Raw genomic sequence first — 19,192 nt, 5'->3', positions numbered from 1 at the left:
TAAGGTCTTCTAAGCCTCCCTTAAAGCCCCCATGAATCCTCTATTCAAATTAGAGTTGTTTTTGTCCTGTGCTTGATAAATAAGGTTGAAATCACCTATGAGCAACCACTCTGCCTGAGCGCGCGAATGGTGATAAATCCCTCAACTCTTGAATAAAAGCTAGCTTGTTGGCATCACCTTGAGGTCCATACACTCCGGGTGATCGTCCATGACACTCCACATGGGGATGGGCAGCTGGGGATGCGTCCCTTGTACCTTTGTTTAGGTTTGGATCTCCTATACATACTTGATTCTTGCAATATATATGTAATCTGGCATAGTTATAAGTCCAAAACCCGTATATTTTACTTGTATGGCATTACAGAGTTACTACTGGCAAAAACATTTTATACTTTGTCTACTTGTTGTACTTAATAAATGGACTCAAAAAATTCTCATCCCTACAGTGGCCACGTTTTCAGAAAATTTCCGGTGGGGATGAGAGGGGGCATCGTCCCTACATGCAATGATGCACATGCTTAATAGTCAGTTTTTGGTTACAATTGTTCGCACTGACGGTTTTATTCTTTCCTCACCATTGCCTCATGTTGACGTGACAACCACCTTTCATCCAGTGGCAGAGCTTCAAGGAAATTGTTGAGGGGTCCAAACAAGTGAAACGTACTTGATTTGAGTATTTTGGTTAGTATTGAGGCTGTGATTATTTGTGTTCCGTTTGTAAATTCAGTAGAGGAAGGAGTGGCCGTGGACACCCTTGGTTATAAAGAAGCTCCGGCACTGCTTTCATCGACTCAATGATCATATGCTATCGCGAATACTTGTTCCCTCAGGGTTTGTCAAATTTCAGTGACCACCACACAATAAAGGATTGGTGGTACGATGCAAACAAGGTTGACAAAAACAAGAGAAGCGAGTTCAATGGAATCAAAATCTATTTTTATGTAATATTTGAAAGGAACAAAATCGTAGGATCTTTCAAAACGAGTCCCTATCAACAGCACAAGTCACCTACAAGATTAAGAGGATATCGATCAATGAAGGAGAGCTTTTGGTGAATTGGAAATCGAATAGCATGGTTCATGGTTTCCGGGGTCCCACTGCCAGAGTAGTCGCCTTTCTATCGGTTATATAAGGGTCTATTTAGCAGAGCTCTCAGAGCAGCTCCCCGACTATAATCAAGGGAGCTCTGCCAAACAGCTTTTTCAGTTTTTAGCTCTCCGAGTGAAATTTATGAGAGTAATTATCTGAAATGAACTAGATGCTGGGAGCTGAAAAAAATAGCTTCCCTTGATTCACTTCCCACGCAGAATCACTCCATCCATAAAATTTACCCTAAAGAATCACTTTCCTCAGAGAACCACTCTCTTTAGAAAATTTATATTAGGGAAATCTACTAAACAGACCCTAAGTATGTTGTTGGCATGAGTTATTAGAGTTTTCTTGGTTGTCAATAGTGAGGTTGTGAATCCACTATTGTCACAAAACATTGTAACCTCTAAATATTTATTTTCTCTCCTTTTATAAAATTGACATAGCTCCGTACGGAAAAAAAGCAAAAAAATAAATTTGAAACTATAATGATCGATTGACCGTTCCGTCTCTCAAACCAAACACCCTGTTTTCGATTAAAAAAAACCAAACACGCTGTTTTCGATTAAAAAAAACCAAACACCTGTTACTTCCCTGTACATCTCGTGTACCACCACTATAGTCTATATATAGCCGTCGACTCTAGTGCATGTTCCAACTCAATATCAAGTTCTCAACGAACATACCCGCAGGGGAACGTGTATCACCGTGCACTAGCGCGTGCACCATGAAGTGCATGACGGTGTTGAAACTTTTCTCTTATGCGCTCTTCCTGACGATCTTGCTCTCCTCGCCGGCCACCTCGGTCGCCAGCTCCGCCATGCGCGCCGATCTGACCCACGTTGACAGTGGCCGCGGCTTCACCAGGTGGGAGCTGCTCAGCCGGATGAAAGCTCGTTCGAGGGCCCGCGTGGCCTGCCTTCATCAGCGCGGCGGCCACTACGGCCACCCGGCGACCGCGTCTGTGGCACCGGGTACCGTCGGCGAGGTAGGTACCGAGTACCTCATCCACTTCGGCATCGGCACGCCGCGCCCGCAGCACGTGGCGCTGACGCTGGACACCGGCAGCGACCTCGTCTGGACGCAGTGCAATTCGTGCCAAGTCTGCTTCAACCAGCCGTCCCCGTTGTTCGACCCCTCCGCCTCCAAAACCCTCTATGGCGTCCCGTGCTCCGACCCCATCTGCGAGGGATCCAGCGTTTCCGCGTGCTACATCGACAACCAAGGGTGCTTCTACCTTGACTCTTACGGCGACAATTCCATCACGGCGGGCATGATCCTCAGGGACACCTTCACCTTCAAGGGGGCCAACGGCAAGGGCGGCACGGTCGTCGTGCCGAATCTCAGCTTCGGATGTGGCCTCTATAACACCGGCGTGTACAACACGAACGAGTCTGGCATCGCCGGCTTCGGCCGCGGGCCGCAGTCGCTGCCGTCGCAGCTCAAGGTCGGCAAGTTCTCGCACTGCTTCACGTCCATGTTCGACTCCAACAAGAGCAGCGCGGTGTTCTTGGGCACGCCGGATGACCTCAGAGCGCACGCCACGGGGCCGATCCAATCCACTCCGATGAAACAGAACCGTGTGAGCCCGAACAACTACTACTACCTTTCGCTCAAGGGCATCACCGTCGGCGAGACGCGGCTGCCGATCAACGAGTCGGCGTTCGCTCTCAAGAAGGACGGCTCCGGCGGGACGATCATCGACTCAGGCACGGGCGTCACCACCTTTCCGCAGGCCGTGTACGAGCAACTCCGGAGCGCGTTCGTGGCGCAGGTGCCGCTTCCCGCCGTCAACTCTTCGGAGGACGACCTGTGCTTCTCCGTGGCGTCGGTGGCGGACGCGAAGAAGGTGTACGTGCCGAAGCTGGTCTTCCACCTGGAGGGCGCGGACATGGACTTGCCGCGGGAGAATTACATGGCAGTTGTCAACGGCAGTCTGTGCCTGGTGATCAGCGGGGGAGTGCGCGAGTTGACACTCATAGGCAACTTCCAGCAGCAGAACATTCACATCGTCTACGACGTGGAGAACAATAAGCTGTTATTCGTACCTGCACAGTGCGACAAGCTGTGACTTGTAGGTAGTGATGCACATGCGCGTACATGCATACGTGTATGCTTCGACCTGTGCTAGTGCTAAATAAAAATGTGGAACGGCTACTAAAGTTCCGATGAAATTTGGGGCAAAATCATTCGAATTTGAAGCCATGAAAATTGTGAGGAGATACATGCTCACTGGAGGGTCATCTTCCTCTTCACCAGCGATGTCGTCTTCTCTAGCAAGGTTGGGGTTCGAGGTTAAGGTTAGAGTTAAGGATTTTAGTGGGCGTCATGGGTTGGAGGGATGGTGTCACGTACCCAATGGATTCAAGCACACCAATCAACACACAAGCTCACCCAATCAATCCGATTCAAGAGTTCATAGTCAATACTAGGCAAATACACGATCCGAGTACAATTGGGGAGAAGAGGAAACTTAGACTGGGATGAGCAAACTAGACTGGGAAGGAGAGAAGCAAGAGACAGGGAATGGAGAAGAGCATCAAGGGACCTGGGATCAAAGAAGAGAGTTCGGAGGAGAGGGGATGAGAGCTGGAGGAGGAAGATAAGTCTATTCTTCTGTTCTTCGATCCTTCTTCGGCTAGGCAACTTTCTTCTCTTGTATTACCTATGTGTGTCATTGTTTGGGCTCAATCCGGTCAGCAGTCGTGGGCCCACTGAGCAGCCCGGTCTCACGCATATGGGCCGTGACATTCCTCCCTCCTAGAGTCTCAACTTTCCCCCACGCCGACCTAAACCGCACTCATCACCAATGCAGGCCTTCTTCTCTGTCACCATCACTACCAAGCACTTGACATACTCACCACCATTGCCCAGCACACAAGGATCACGAGTGGTCAGAGAGCCGTGATCAAACCTTCCAGATTTATCTTCTCTCAGTTCAGAACCATGCTGAATTTTAAGAGCAGGGACACCTGATGCAACATCAAGTATCAAGGAACCTTGATGTAATCTCTTCAGGAGGGTCATCATCTCCCAACTACATTGTCTTGCCTTTGCCTGGATGAGGAACAATGCCAATTGCTCATATGTGATAACAATCTTCAATGGGACACACCTTGCAACTGACCATGGTTTAAACTTCTTATAGCTCTTTATCTCAACAACAAATGAACTGTCAACCATGTCCAATAGCTCTTGACCAGTGGTGGTAGCCAGACCATTCTCAAGAGAAGCGGTAACAGTAAGCAGTAACAGATAGCCACCTCCACCACACTTTAGCTACGCCTCTCCACCCAAATTCAGCACAAAAACAAGAGTAATTGGGTCACCTGGATGTGCCATCTTGCATTGTAGAACAGCCTTAGTACAGAGGGAAGCAACCTCAACATCAGGTCCTTGCTTCTGCTAAACTAGATGGATCCCAAAATTGAAGGGACCTTCAATAGTATACACCAACCAGCCCATCAATTGATCAGGTGCACTGAGAACTACGGTCAGGCTTCTTCTTTCCCAGTGCATCTTCACTCCATTCCCCAATCCTCCTGCTCCTCTCAGCTGCACACAAATAGCTTATGCCCAAGGACCCACAGCACCCATCACTCCAGCTCCAGCTTCCTTGCCGGGATCTTGAGAGATGTCATGCTTGTTGACGCCCAACCTGATGAGCTCTGCGGCCTTTTCAATCAGAAAAGCCCCAAGGCGAACCACCTTCTCAAGCAGTTCACCAGCAAATGATATGGTGAGCTTCACACTATCCCCAACCGAATTGACATCACACTCTTCATAGACTCCATGAGTTGGAGGATAACTAACCATCAGAGCAGCCAAATTATCCTTGTTTGCTTCAACAGCTTTCCTCAACTCCTCGATGTTTATGTTACCTTTGGAATTAGTTCCAACAACAACAATCTTCATTCCACACATAGCAGCACTTACAGGATTTGTGTCGGGTGCTGAGATAGGAATGATGAAGACATCTCGGTGATGGTCATCACCTCTTACCTCGGTCGCCTTGCATGCATTGCGACCGTTGTACACCTCGACTGCCTCCTCCTGCATCGAACCATTGGCGGAGCTGGCGGCCATGTTGATCTCATCTTCCTGACGCGTTGTTGTGTGGCGCTGGCAGAGTGATCCTCTATTGTGACCCAACATCGAACTACTGGCACGTGTTTGCATGTGGAGCTCAGTGGTGCTGACTACCATGTTCTCGAGGAGGGAATAACAGGAGATGTCACGGCTGTGGTCAATATTCAGCTCCGAGGACGTCGTGGCTAGGGTGAGGACGAGGCCGAAGTCGGGGTGGTACGGCTTGTATGCGACGGCAGAGGCGACGCCGAGTGCCATTTAGAAGCACGCGCCCCACTTGTCTGTAGGCGCTCCCTGGGTGAGGCAACTGACCATGGTTTAAGCTTCTTATGGCTCTTGGTACCCTGAGTAGTCACAGTAGTTGGGGCACACCGCCGCATGTAGGATGCTACTATAGAGCCCCATGTACTCATCTGTGAACTCGAACACCTTGACGGTGCGGTCGCTTAGGCACTGGAAGTATACAGGGATGGCATCGCGGAAGTCGATGAAGCTAGCCGCCAGTGCGGCGGCGGTCTCAGCGGTGAAGTTGGAGCCATAGTGCGTTGGGTCCACCTTGTACACGGTGTGTGGGATGTCTGCGTCTTCGGGCCGCCCCGAGCACGAGTGGTCTCGGAACTCCATTATCAGGAACTGCCACAACCACAGCTCCAGCGGTCGCAGCAGTGATGCTCTACCCCACTGCAGGTGAAGGCGACGGGCACAGATGGCGTAGGTGTCGCTGCAGTTCTGGTTGGAGGCAAACTGGTGGCCGGTGAGCTCGATGAGGTGGCGGGCGTGGAGGAAACCCTCCGTCGAACACTTGGCGGGTGCGGCTGCCATGTGCTCGGTGGTTGCAGCGTGGTAGACGGTTGCGCGCTTGAAGGACTGCGTGACGGCGAAGACGTCTGTGCCGGCATCCAAGCCGATGAGGACGGCGAGAGTGGCTCGGTTGACGCTGAGCGAAATCGCGTCTCCCAGGGAAGGCAAGAGCGGTGGGGGCGCCAGGATGCAGATCTGCGTGCACGGTATGGAGCTGATGGGCAGGTCGAGGTGGATGTTGCCAGAGTTGAATCTGTGGAGCACGGGGTCGAGGACGGTGTGGCGGTGGTCAAGCGTGATGCGACTATGGGTGGGGAAGTCGTTAGCACAAACCACGGTGTCGGTGTGGATGGCGGCGGCGTCATGGTCAGCGATGGTGACGAACGCGACCGAGGAGGTGCCTATGAAGGTCATCGCAGTCGCGGGGGTGGACACCGGCACGATGGTGATGGATGCAGACACCGCAACATCACCGACAGCTTCGATCCGCATCTCAGGCTCCTTCTCCACCTTCGGCTTCATGAATTCGGCAGCTCATAGTGACATCCTTAGGCTGGCCACAGCCTCACTTAACCATCCCAGGATTCGGCCCTGCTTCACAAGCTCCTCCATTATCACGACACACAGATCATCGGGCACCTTCTCTATCACGCACAAGTCCACGGATCGAACGGTTCTGATACCAATTGTCACGTACCCAATGGATTCAAGCACACCAATCAACACACAAGCTCACCCAACCGATCCGATTCAAGAGTTCACCGTCAATACTAGGCAAATACACGATCTGAGTACAATTGGGGAGAAGAGGGAACTTAGACTGGGATGAGCAAACTAGACTAGGAAGAAGAGAAGCAAGATACTGGGAATGGAGAAGAGCAGCAAGGGATCGAGGATCAGAGAAGAGAGTTCGGAGGAGAGGGGATGAGAGCTGGAGGAGGAAGACAAGTCTATTCTTCTGTTCTTCGATCCTTCTTTGGCTGGGCAACTTCCTTCTCTTGTATTGCCTCTGTGTGTCATTGCTTGGGCTTCAATCTGGTCGGCAGTCGTGGGCCCACTGAGCAGCCCGGTCTCACGCATATGGGCCGTGACAGATGGTCTAGGAGGTCAGCTGGCCTAGCTGTTGTTGCCAAGGGAGGTGAGACAACGGTGACGGAGGAGAGCAGTTCCATTGGTGCCGATCGTGGTGGTGGCTAAGGTGGGGAGCATGGGATCCATTGCCGGCATCGTGAAAGAAGAAGTGCATGGAGAGGAAAGGAGCGTGGGCAGTGGTGACGGTAGCCAATGGGTCATGCCAACACCAGGGACAACGACGGCGAGGCAGTAGGGAGTGGAGTGTGGGTGTGGGGCGGGGGCTTGGAGGCAGTGGCAGATGAAAGTAGGGTGGGGGTGCGGAAGGTATAAGGAGACTTAGGGTTAGAGAATGGACGAGGCATGTGGATTGTTGGATCTTGATTCGGTGGTCCAAAATTCGAATGTTTCGGTGGTTGAGAAATAGACAGAAAATTATCCGTCGAATGAACATAGGGTCAACATGGGGGAATGTTTCTAGACTCTTGTTTGGAATTGAATTGTTTACGTGAATTCCCTGCAAAAATCTTGTGAAATTTGTTCATTACAAATGGGCCCTCAGAATGCTTCCGGTTAAAATCATGTGGTTGAGAAATAGACAGAAAATTGTCTGTCAAATAAACATTGGGGGCAGCGTGGGGGAATGTTTCCAGACTCTTGTTTGGAATTGAACTGTTTATGTGAATTTCCTGCAAAAATGTTGTGAATTTTTTCATTCCAAATAGGCCCTCAGAATGCTTCAGATTTAAACTTTATTACAACTGCAATATTTATTTTCACAATAAAACTGATTATTATATAGGAAATTGCAATTAAGCATATAAAGAAAACATGAGAATGCCCAGAAGCTATGCCCTATTGCCCTGTCTAGGAGCTAGAGCTAATATTTTGGACGCCTTTAACAGATACTCCTCAAAATGCCGAAGTGTATAGGAGATAAATGCTAATATTTGATTTGAAACCAATTACTCAAATTAGCATGACAAAAGGTACAGTAGAGTCAATTCGGGTGTTGTCAAGGATTCTAACACCCGAATTTTTAATTATGCCATCATTAATTCAAAATACAAAAAAAAAGACCATAACTCCATTGTAAGGTAGCTGCAAATTGTAACTAACTGTAACTGAGGTTTAAAAAAATTTCAAGTATTAGGAGACCTAAAACACACGAATTTTCTTACCTCATATACCCACCATCCCTAAAGGACAAATTCAAGACATTAAAATTCAGATGTTGGAGCCTTCATAACACATAAGTGGGATTTAAGAATCCCCTAAATAAATTAATCTTTCTATAATATAAGAGACACAAAATTCCTACACTACACTCGGCTTAGCTTTGGAATGGGGGTGGGGTGGAGGACCGTTGGCGGCGACGAGCGGAGTTGTGGGGGCATCTCTGGCCGAGGTGGTTGAGGATAGCAAGTTGGTATGATCAAGACGGGAGAGGGAAGTCATTTGCCGGGTTAGTGAGGGAGCATGTTGCACTGGCGTGGGGTGCAAGAAACGTGATGAAGATGATGAACAGTAGCCTCTTGGTTGTGGACCGTTGGATCGGCATCAAATGTTTATTATTCTTCGAGTGTAATGGAGGGGGTATTTTGGGTTAATTGTGAAATAAAACCTCCCTATCCCTAGGAGACGGTGTTTATCGGCGATCTCTCTTCTCCACCACTAATTCAGTCTAATCGTTGTACCACCACATCCGGGTTTAATCTTGTACCTGAGGGGGTATTTTGGGTCAATTGTGAAATAAAACCTCCCTATCCCTAGGAGACGGTGTTTATCGGCGATCTCTCTTCTCCACCACTAACTCTTAGTCTAATTGCTATACCGCCGCATCCGGGTTCAATCTCGCTGCTAGCTTACTCGGACGTTGACGCTGCTATGTGCAAACCATGTTTGAGGGAATACCTTGGGTTGTGTTGTGTATCATCCATTCATCCCACACATGCCCAACACTGTACCTCCGGCCAAACAAGCAAAACACCGTCGTGCTTACTTCGACGTCGACGCTCCTGTGTGCAAACCATTGTCAAGGGAATAATATTTATAGCGGACTGACCGTGAAACAACAAAAGCCGTGCTTGGATCTGGATGCCTGCTTTACTAGACATCACTGAGGCAGGGGCGAAGTCAGGATTTAAATATGAGAGGGGCCAATTAGACATGGAGGGGGTCAATTAGATTAGGAATTAGATTAAAGTACAATTAACATGTGCTGATTAATACTTTATTAGTTGAATGGCAGCTCTCTTAGGGGGTGCCAGGCCCCCTCCAGCCATGCCGTGGCTTCGCCACTGCACTGAGGTCCATGGATTTGGACGTGTGCTTTAGCATCTCGTCAAGGTTGACGATTTAGCCAGTAGTTGAGATGTCCATAGAGCATCTCATCTCTTTCAGTGTAGATCACTGTGGAGACATGTCTCGGCGCCAAAAAAAGAAACCCCACCATAGCATAGACTTAGTGATACTTAGGTTGATTGGCGCGCTTATGCGCGCCTGTGGGATTTTAGTATCTGATTAGAGCAGAGGAGATAATATCTGAGCAATACGATTACGGTAATGTTATCTGATAAAAGAAGACTAAAAAAATTAGGACGGAAGGCACGCTATGCCGCACCCATTCTGCTTTTCGTGATTGAACTTTTTTTTTCATGTACAGAGCATGCCAAAAGAAGTCTAAACAAATTGGGTTCACTAATTTTGGGCATTTCAGGATTTAGATATGATTTTTTCAATATTTAACACATCCAATTAATTATTGTAAAAGCAGTATCAATTTCATACATGCACATAATTTTGAAATGTAGACGACAAAAATACGAACCCAATAAAATTGGTTTAATATTTTTTTTTGAGTTCTAGATGTTTTTTTATGGATTTTAGATTATTTCAATCGGTTTATTAATATAACTAATATTTATTTCGGCATATTTATTTCTTAAAAATCAAAATACTCTAAAATACTTTTTTTTGGTGATCCACTGGTTACAGTCTAGATTGATAGGTTCAGGACGCATTGGATCAGGTTAAAATATTTGACCTAATCAATATATAGTGTTTGGAACGTTTTTTAACAGCGGCCGGCCGGAAGGCACCAACCACCAACCGGCAGGGGCCACGTCTGGTGCAACGTGAGAGCTCTGGCGCGCGGGCTCCGTTGGATCGTTGTTGGACGGCAGAGCTATGGCGCTACAGTACTACAGTAGCAGGTGGCTCGGGAGCACGGGAATTCTTGGCTGGATAATATATTTACTTGATTCGATCTCTCCCTAGACCAGATCGAAAGTGAGCTCACGTTTAACGGTCTGACGCGCCTCGTACGCCTCAGAAATTATCAGCGTCCGTACGCCACTCCTGCGTCGGCGGCTGTGGCCTGCCGACGTCCGCGCGCGCGTGTCGCAAGCTTTCCTAGAGCGCGCGCGAGACCGTGGGGGGCATGCTCGGCCGAGTTTTTTATTTTTATATTTTTTAATTAAAATTTAAATAAATAGACTTCTCAATACAAAATTTGTAAAAATACAGCTCTCTGAAAAGGTAGTGTCACGGTGACAGGATTACCCTTTACTGCCCTCTTAAAGAGTGGGGGAATCCCCGTACCCGCCACCCTTACCGTCCTTTGAGAGGACGGTTAGACCCCTTACCGCCTTCTTAGAGGGCAGTTAGGAGGCCAGCCCTGCACCCCCTCTCCTCCTCCCTCCTCTATATAAGCCAAAACATTGAGGGAAAATCCTTATTTTATTCTGAAAAAAAGATAAAAAGAGAGGAGATGAGAGGAGAGGGAGACAGCGCGGCGAAACCCTACTGTTTTCGATCGGCGGATTTTGAAGGGCATTTTTCTATAATTTCTTTTATACTCATGTTTTTATTAGTAAGTAAAGTACCACTAGATCTAGGGTTTAGCGGTACAACCTAGGGTTTAGGGTTTAGAAAATGCTATATTTTGTAGTATATTGTCAATATTAATTATGACATGGTAAGATGGTCATTAAATGTATAGTAGTATTTATAGTATGTTAATTTTAAATATCTAGATTGTACAGAATAATGATGTAAGTAATAATTGTAGGTTAATTTTTTTAGGGGCAATATTGAAGAACCTATTGTTAGGCGATAATCGGTGCCAGTAATTTTTTTTAGTTTCGATAATCAGAAATATGGTTTGCCGGTCTTAACATTGGATATATTTTTGGATGTTTCTAGGGATGGCAGATAAATTATATTTTCAGATATATTATGGTGAATGTCAAATTAGTTATGGTCCTAACGGTGTAGATCTCTTTGGGTTTCGGCATGTCGTCAAGGGCCTTAGTAAAGCCAATGAGAGGACCACTGTGGATGTGTGCAAGTGGTTGATGTGTCATTTTCAACTGTATCCGTAGCAACATGATCTTAAGCTGAGAGCTGTGCTAAGCCGTGCTAATCAGGGCTACTTTGGCGAGCTCATCCCGATCAATGCGATATCTACTTGGAGGCAGTGTGTAGATATATCATGTGACCGTGGGCTCCCTCTGGTTTTGTTAGCTGAGGCGTACCAGAAGGATCCAACAGAGATAAACTTTGTGGAAGCAGTAGCGGGAACAAGTCAGACAGTGGTAGATGAATCAGACCCGGTAAATATCGGGGTCAGGCAAGATGTTGGGAATATACCTGAGATGCAACCGAGGAGTGTAGCCGATGAGGGGGAGCACATCCCTAGCATAATTGAAGAGATGGAGTTGGAGGATCAAGAGCTGGAGGAAGCTGTTGCCGATGAGGATTTATCTGATAAGGAGGGAAATGCTCCTATTCCTGCAGAGTGGAGGAATCAGGAATTTTTGAAGCTGGTGGTTAGTGAGGCTGATCGGACACCATGGGAGTATCATGTGAACGAGGTGTCTCAGAGTGCTATGTACCCTACTAAGGAGTCCGTTATTGATACAGTTAAATTTTGGTCGCTGTCTCTTCGGAGGCAGTTCAGGGTTGTAAAGTCAAGTAAAAGGGAGTACGATGTGAAGTGTTTGGTGACTGAATGTCCTTGGCGGGTGCACGCATTTAGGGGGAAGTGGGTTGACTACTGGCAGTGCTCAATAGTCAGGGAGCATAATTATCACATTGAGGAAATAGAGTTCTCGCACCGGAATCTGTCATCTGCTTTTATTGCCAATGTTATATATAGGGAGATTGTAGATAACCTGAAGTATGAGCCACGATCAATAATCCGTGCTTTTGAGCAAAGGTTCCAGTATACAATAAACTACGTGAAGGCATGGAGGGCGAAACAGAAGGCTATTGAGATGAGGTTCCTACAAAGAAAGTTCAATACCCTGTAGGCAAGACTAGACGAACTAACTATGAAATAGACAGTTGAGGTAGCAGCCACAGGTAATGAACCGATAGCTCTTGGACCTCTCCCAATAGATACTCCTCAGATAATAAGGAGGTCAGGGTCAAATATTAGGAACTTTTCGCAGTGGATACGTAATGAGCCAAATGAAAAATGAGCTTTGATGTACGACAGTGGTGGGGCAAGGTATGGGATAATGACAACAAATCTTGCTGAGGTCTATAATTGGATCATGCGGGGTATGAGGTCTCTCACACTTGTTGGAATTGTAGAAGGTATTATGCATAGGACTTGCAGATATTTTATTGATCAGGTATGCTTTATGGATGGATGCTATGTGAGTATATGGAGAAGGCCACAAAGAAGGCACGCATGCACCGCGCTAATCAAGAGGGGACTGCGGAGCACAGGTTCAGTGTCCTGTGACGTGAGCGGCATGTGCAAGAGTGCGTGCTTAGGAGTGGGTCATGCATTTGTACGTGCCAGAAGCCACAATTGCTTCACAGGCCGTGTACACACGTCATAGCTGCATGTGCGGAGTACAATATGCTTCCTAGGTAATATGTTTCAAAGTATGGCTACGACATTGTTGATACATTTACAAGTAATTCAGGTCCCTCACGAATCTATGTGCCTGATTTGGAAAGGATGAAGAACGCACCGGGACATTGACAAACTCACCGGATTCGCAACAATATGGATGAATCTGAGGCGGGTCCAAGGGTGAAGCGATACAACCAGTGCAATGAAATAGGTCACATGTACAAGTATTGTCCGAAAAATGCACCTGTTGTGTAGGTGAGTGCATGACCACGGTTTAGTGTGAATGTATTTAGCGTACCTTGCTGTTATATTTGTACGGTAATAGCCTTAGTTCCCAATGTTGCATTTGTACCTACATGTCGCAATATATTCATGTAACTTTTCATACGTGTATGTAATATGCTGTTCTGTTCACGTAACTATGTATATATTATTCATGTATATATAGTTGCAATGTATATTTTGATTCAATATATATTCTTCTTGTCTACATGTTGCAATATATTCATGTACCTGTGGTTTTAATGCAGATATGACGCACCCTCCGACCCCCGAGCTTCTTGACCATGCAGTGGACAAGAGGCACCACAACTTCTTGTCCATCGTGCACCAGACGGAGTTAGGGGTATTCCGACCATGTGGCACTGGGGAGCTACTTACGATCAACGGTCGTTGGAAGCACCGGTATGTCACTATTTAGATACGTATGTGCCGATTTATTTATGTATTGCATCCCCGGTTTATTTCTATTCCCAATGGTTCAGGTTGACAGCATCGGGACTCCTACCACTTTGTCGTTTTTTGGAGGTCCGAGCGACGGAGAACCTCGAGGCAGCGGCGAGACGATTCTATTTTGACCACTCGCTGATAGCTGCCCTGGTTGACCGATGGAGGCCTGAGACCCATACTTTCCACCTCCCCTGCGGCGAGATGACTCCGACGTTGCAGGACGTAGCCTATCTATTAGGCTTACCTTGCGCCGGAGCTGCCGTTGGAGTCATCGACATGGATGCTGACTGGATGAACGTCATGCATCAGCGCTTCACCCCTGTTCAGCGGACAGACAACGCACCACCCTACGTGCCTGAGTTCTTATCCAATCCACGAGTGCCCACAAAGAAGTGGATCCTACAGTTCCAGGTACCTTCCAATTTAACTTCTCATTTACTTTTTGAGTTTCCAGATATTTTTCTTATCATCACTTGCATTACTTGTAGCCTGCGTACATGCACCCGGAGGCTGGCTTGTACTCGGTGTTGAGGTATTTGGAGGCCTATCTGCTTTGGCTGTTTAGCTGGGTTATGTTCACTAGCGGCTAAGGCCACCTGGTGTCGAGGACCCATGTTCCGTACGCGAGGTGGATAGCGGATGTGGAGGGCGATGAGGTCCCATAGTTGAGTTGGGTCTCTGCTGTCCTTGCTGCAATGTATCGGGCGTTGGGCGACACGTGCGCGAAGAAGGAGCCACTAGCCACTTTTGCTGGGTGCCCACTACTGTTGCAGCTGTGGTCTTACGAGCGATTCGCGATAGGCTTGCCAGTTGTGGCTGCACCCCATACCCTAAGGAATGGTACGGCGAGCCTGAGGAGGACGGGCCCACCATGGCCTCATTGTGGTGTCGATGCCTGGTACGTACGTAATATTTGAATATTTTACTTCCCACATTTGTTTGTTCTGGATTCTGACTATGTTTCTCACATAGCCGCACTGGACGCATGAGTAGGCCCATAGCGCGTACGAGCTTTTTCGATTGCAGTTCGACCAGCTTCGTCCAGATGACGTGGTTTGGACCCCCTACAGCTACTTGTCCATCCAAGACCGTGCGTATTTGGGTCTATCTCCGTTGTGTACCCACGACGAGGAGTACTGGCTTATGAAGACGCCGCTCATCTTCGACATCTTCGTCGAGGAGTACTCACCCCACCGCGTCATGCAGCAGTTCGAGCGCTACTAGGCTTTCCCCCTTGTCAACATTTGCACGGTTCCAGGCCACGTCCACAGGTAACTATAATCAAATAAATAATTCATAACATTCATCTCATTGTCAGTCTATTTAACGTGGTTCACTTGCAGGTATACATGAAAGGGACAACCGAGTGGCAACCTCTAGGCAGATCGCTTGGCGTTGTACGTCTCAATATGGTCCCAAGCCCTTGAGGATGTCTGAAAGGATCGAATGGCCCAAGAGGGGGGGTGAATTGGGCGCTAATTAAAACTTCTACCGCTTTCTAAAACAAATAACAACCTTAGCCTATATAAAAGTGAATGCAACTACGTGATTTAAACTAGGACAAGGCAACTAAACAAACAAAATAACTAAGAGAGAGAACGGTAAAGAAAGACTTGCAAGAACAAAGATACTCAAAGTAAAATGCGGGAATGTAAATAGTTGGAGAAGAGAACACCAATTTTTTTCCCGAGGTTTCGAGAAGTTGGCACTTCCCCCTAGTCCTCGTTGGAGCATCCACCAAGGATGTAGCTCCCCCTTGAGTCATCAAGACTCAAGTGCTCCTTCTTGATTGCCCCTTCTCTATCTCCGGATTGGCGGGCATCAAACCAAGTACATCATCTCTTCCCGGGGCTCCCACAAGTCCTCCAAAAGCTCACCGAAAACACCTCCGATCACCAAGACCGTCTAGGTGTTGTCAACCACCAAGAGTAACAAGCTTCAAGCTTCACTTGACAAAGACCAAGCCTAGACAACACCTAGATGCACACTCATTACTCTCCAAGCACTAAAGATGTCCTTAATCTTCAACTAAGAACTTAGAATTAACACAAGTGCTCTCTCTTGCTTCTAAATGGCACACCAAGTGTATGAGCTGCTACAGGGTCGCAAGAGCCCATATGAGGCCAAATGAGTAGGTATTTATAGGCTAAGGATCAAGAATTAGCCATTGCCTAACAACCTAGAATTTTTCTCAACGCCGGAAGGTCCGGAGGGAATAACTCTATCCACGCCGGAATATCCGGTGCTAATACCCCTGACAGAATAGCCGTTAACTGTTCCATTAGCCGTTAAAGATCCGTCGTTTCATCTGGACTAACGCCGGATCATCCGGCGCATTGAAATCGGCCAGATGATAGTTTGCAACCTTTCTGTATAAAAACATCCGGCGTTTATCCGACCATACGTCGGACCATCCGGCGTGTAGAATCACGCCGAGACTGCACTGCAAAGATTGCTCCGGCGATCTCACCACTCGAACGCCGGACCATCCGGCATGGACTTCAACAATTTTTCAACTCAGAACTCTTAGGAAATTTCTTCGATGTTGACAACAATTTTGGCGCCGAACCATCCTGACAAGCTTAAGAATTTTGCTGTCCTCGACCAAAATAAACTCCGGTGAGTACACTCGTCATACATAGGATCATCCGGTGTGTTGAATTTTCGTTGAATTCATCCAATTCAAACAATCTTGAGTTCTAACTTCTTGGACACTCAACCAAAAGCTTGTATGAGCTACCTAGCTCTAGAGATTCACAGGTGTGCATCAACTATGTCTAGACTCACCTAGGTTAAGCTACAACTCTTAACCTCCCTTTATAGTACGGTCAAAAGACTAAAAAGAAATAGAACCTATACTACTCTAAGTGTACTTCATCTCCTTGTGACACTTACACTAGAAGATCCTTAATCTTCATGCACATGTCCTTTGATCGTCCATATAAGCGCTTAAAGAGCCAAGAGTATCAAAGCATCGCTGTGAACTAAGTTTTTCTTTTTCTTTGATACCGTTCAAAACACATATGTTAGTCACAATGATACGGTTGTCATTAATCACCAAAACTCTTACCACTTACCTAGGGGCCTAGATGCTACAATGTCGTAGAGGAGGCGCGTCCATTCGACGAGTGGAGCTTCGAGGAGTATCTGCGGTGGTACGTGCCACGTACACGTACACGTACACGGGTCACCTTCACCTCAGAGGATGTCCGGCCCCACATCGCGTCGACTACGGAGGCCTACCCGAGCCATTGGGACGAGGACGCTGCTTTAGCGGTATGTGTAATTTACATTTTATTTCAGTAGCATATACTCGCATAAGAACAACTATAAACTGAAATTCTCATTTCTTGTTTGTTTCCATAGGCCGATATCATTTATGATATCCATAAGGACGCAGCTAGAAACATGGACCGCCTCAGGCAAGGGGTGCAGCTCAATGCGGTGGATGTAGCGGGGTTCGATTCGTGAGCTATTCTTACATATTCGGACGCGTCTAATCTCTATGGTCTACTTACCATGTCGTAACTGCATTTCTTGTGACCGCATGCTAGTTGTATTTCTTAATCCAACGTGACCACATGCTACTTTCTATCATCCTCGGCTTTGTATGAACCGTTCACGACAGACCTAGAAAAAGTATTTCTTACAAAGCTACTTATACACGAGGTGACCACTCGGAAACTCTGTCGGGAGTCTAGCTTTAGTCATGAAGTGAACACACGACTCAACTTTATCCATTACATGATATCACCTCTGTCCTGGCGTAATCTGCAGACACGAATTGACCGCACCACTCAACTTTAATTATGAAATGACAACATATTTGTCCTTGCGCAGGCTGTAGACAAGAAGTGACAACACGGGGGAGCTTTTACCAAAAATTAAATGACAACACATGTATCTTGACACATGGAATCTCTGCCTAGCATCAATGCCACAACTTTTTCATTCTTCAAGAGGGAATCCAATGCTCCTGCCCCCCGCCAAGCCCATACACCCACTCCATTCTTCAAGAGGGAATCCAATGATCCTACCCTTTGCCACCATAAATAACCTCACCTTCATGCATGGATACACCACTCATTTCTCAGTTCTCTCAACTGCAATATTTTTCTCAGCTCCACCAAGCCCACTTAAGAAACATTGGGAGATTTTCATCCCCAGGGGGTCGAACCACCGATGTGCTTCTGTGGTGACTGTTGTAGGCTTCGTGAGTCCCAGAACATCTCATACACCTATAATCTACGCTTCTTCATGTGTACAAACTACCAATACGACAAGCCTCAACATGGACCGAATGAGTACCCACCGGTATAAGGACAAAGATTAGCCACATCTTTTCCGATTTCACGCACTGTTTACTAATCTCTCATCTTGTTTTATTTGTCTAGTCTCATCCACCTATCTGTGACTTTAGTGAATGGTTCGACATTGAGCAAAATGAAGATCAGAAACGGTGGGTCGATATGACCATGCGGTGGAGGAGGAAAGCTTACGCACGCTGGGAGTACGAGCAATAGCAAGAGGAACTACGCCTGAAGCAGCAGGAAGAAGAGCGCATGAGGAAGGCAACGCAGGACCATACCGCGGCTCAGGCCCGAGAAGCTGAGAGGGCAAGGAAGCAGAAGAGGGCCCGTCGCGCTAAGGCGGCAGGTCCCGATGCCCTGCGAAAGGGCAAATATCCTAGGTGCACTCAGTATAGAGCATCTAATATAACCCGGCATGTTTTCACTCTCTAATACATGTTATCATTAGGAGCAATACACTATTAAGTAGGTCTTTATGCAAACCGTATATGCCACCTTTTTTGTCGTCGTGTCTTCATGGTTACAGTCCCATGTAATATTTTCCACCGTATATATAATCTTATATTTATCACCGTTTGTAACCTCATTGTCGCGTAATATGCTGCGAGTGTTTCACATATATAATTTGTTCACAAAAATTGATTTTGTATCCTCCCAACAAACGTAAACAGTCCAAAATATTGACATATGTACAACGATCTATATTTTTTAAAATATCGCTTCCCCATTATGCCGCATTGGCCATTTTTTATCATTTTAATTCCAAATTTTGCAACATATCAATACAAATGTACAATTAACAAAAAAAACCCAAAGCTAGATCTACCCGCCCGGTAGGAGGGCGGTTGGCACCTACTCGCCCTTTCGGTGGGCGGTTGGCACCTACCCACCCTCTTAGAGGGCGGTTACACTCTACCCGTCCTCTGAAAGTGTTGTAGCACTTTTATAGAGTGACAAATGTTTATTTTTACAAATGTTATCTCGAGGAGTCTATTTATTTAAATTTTTAATGAGAAAATATATATTAAAAAAAACTCTGCTCGGCCGGCGAGTCGCTTCGTTGGCGGTCAAACTGCGCGGAAACACGCAGGAATGGCCGGATCCCATCACGAAACGCAGGAATGGCCGGGTCCCATCACGGAACGCAGGAATGGCCCTGCCCGCGCCGCGATCCATGTATGGCGAGGCCGAGCCGACTGGGCCGCAGCTGGGTTTCTCGTGAGATCAGCCG

The 19,192-nt window shown here is 47.1% G+C and overlaps 1 protein-coding gene across 1 annotated transcript; it reads left to right on the top strand.

Annotated features, from left to right (window-relative positions):
• The first annotated feature begins 1,737 nt into the window (after positions 1-1,737).
• On the top strand, positions 1,738-3,309 carry LOC133926459 (aspartic proteinase nepenthesin-1-like). Its single transcript, XM_062372410.1, has one exon. It carries the CDS (start codon positions 1,739-1,741, stop codon positions 3,158-3,160), a length of 1,422 nt encoding a protein of 473 aa, XP_062228394.1. The 5' UTR covers position 1,738; the 3' UTR covers positions 3,161-3,309.
• The last annotated feature ends 15,883 nt before the right edge of the window (positions 3,310-19,192 follow it).

The sequence above is a fragment of the Phragmites australis genome, chromosome 8 (genome assembly GCF_958298935.1).
Source record: "Phragmites australis chromosome 8, lpPhrAust1.1, whole genome shotgun sequence".
In the NCBI taxonomy this organism is placed as follows: domain Eukaryota; kingdom Viridiplantae; phylum Streptophyta; class Magnoliopsida; order Poales; family Poaceae; genus Phragmites; species Phragmites australis.
This window is presented reverse-complemented; position numbering and strand designations above follow the sequence as displayed.

Coding starts and splice junctions, on each gene's coding strand:
- LOC133926459 (XM_062372410.1), top strand. CDS start 1,739: ATGTTCCAACTCAATATCAAGTTCTCAACGAACATACCCGCAGGGGAA.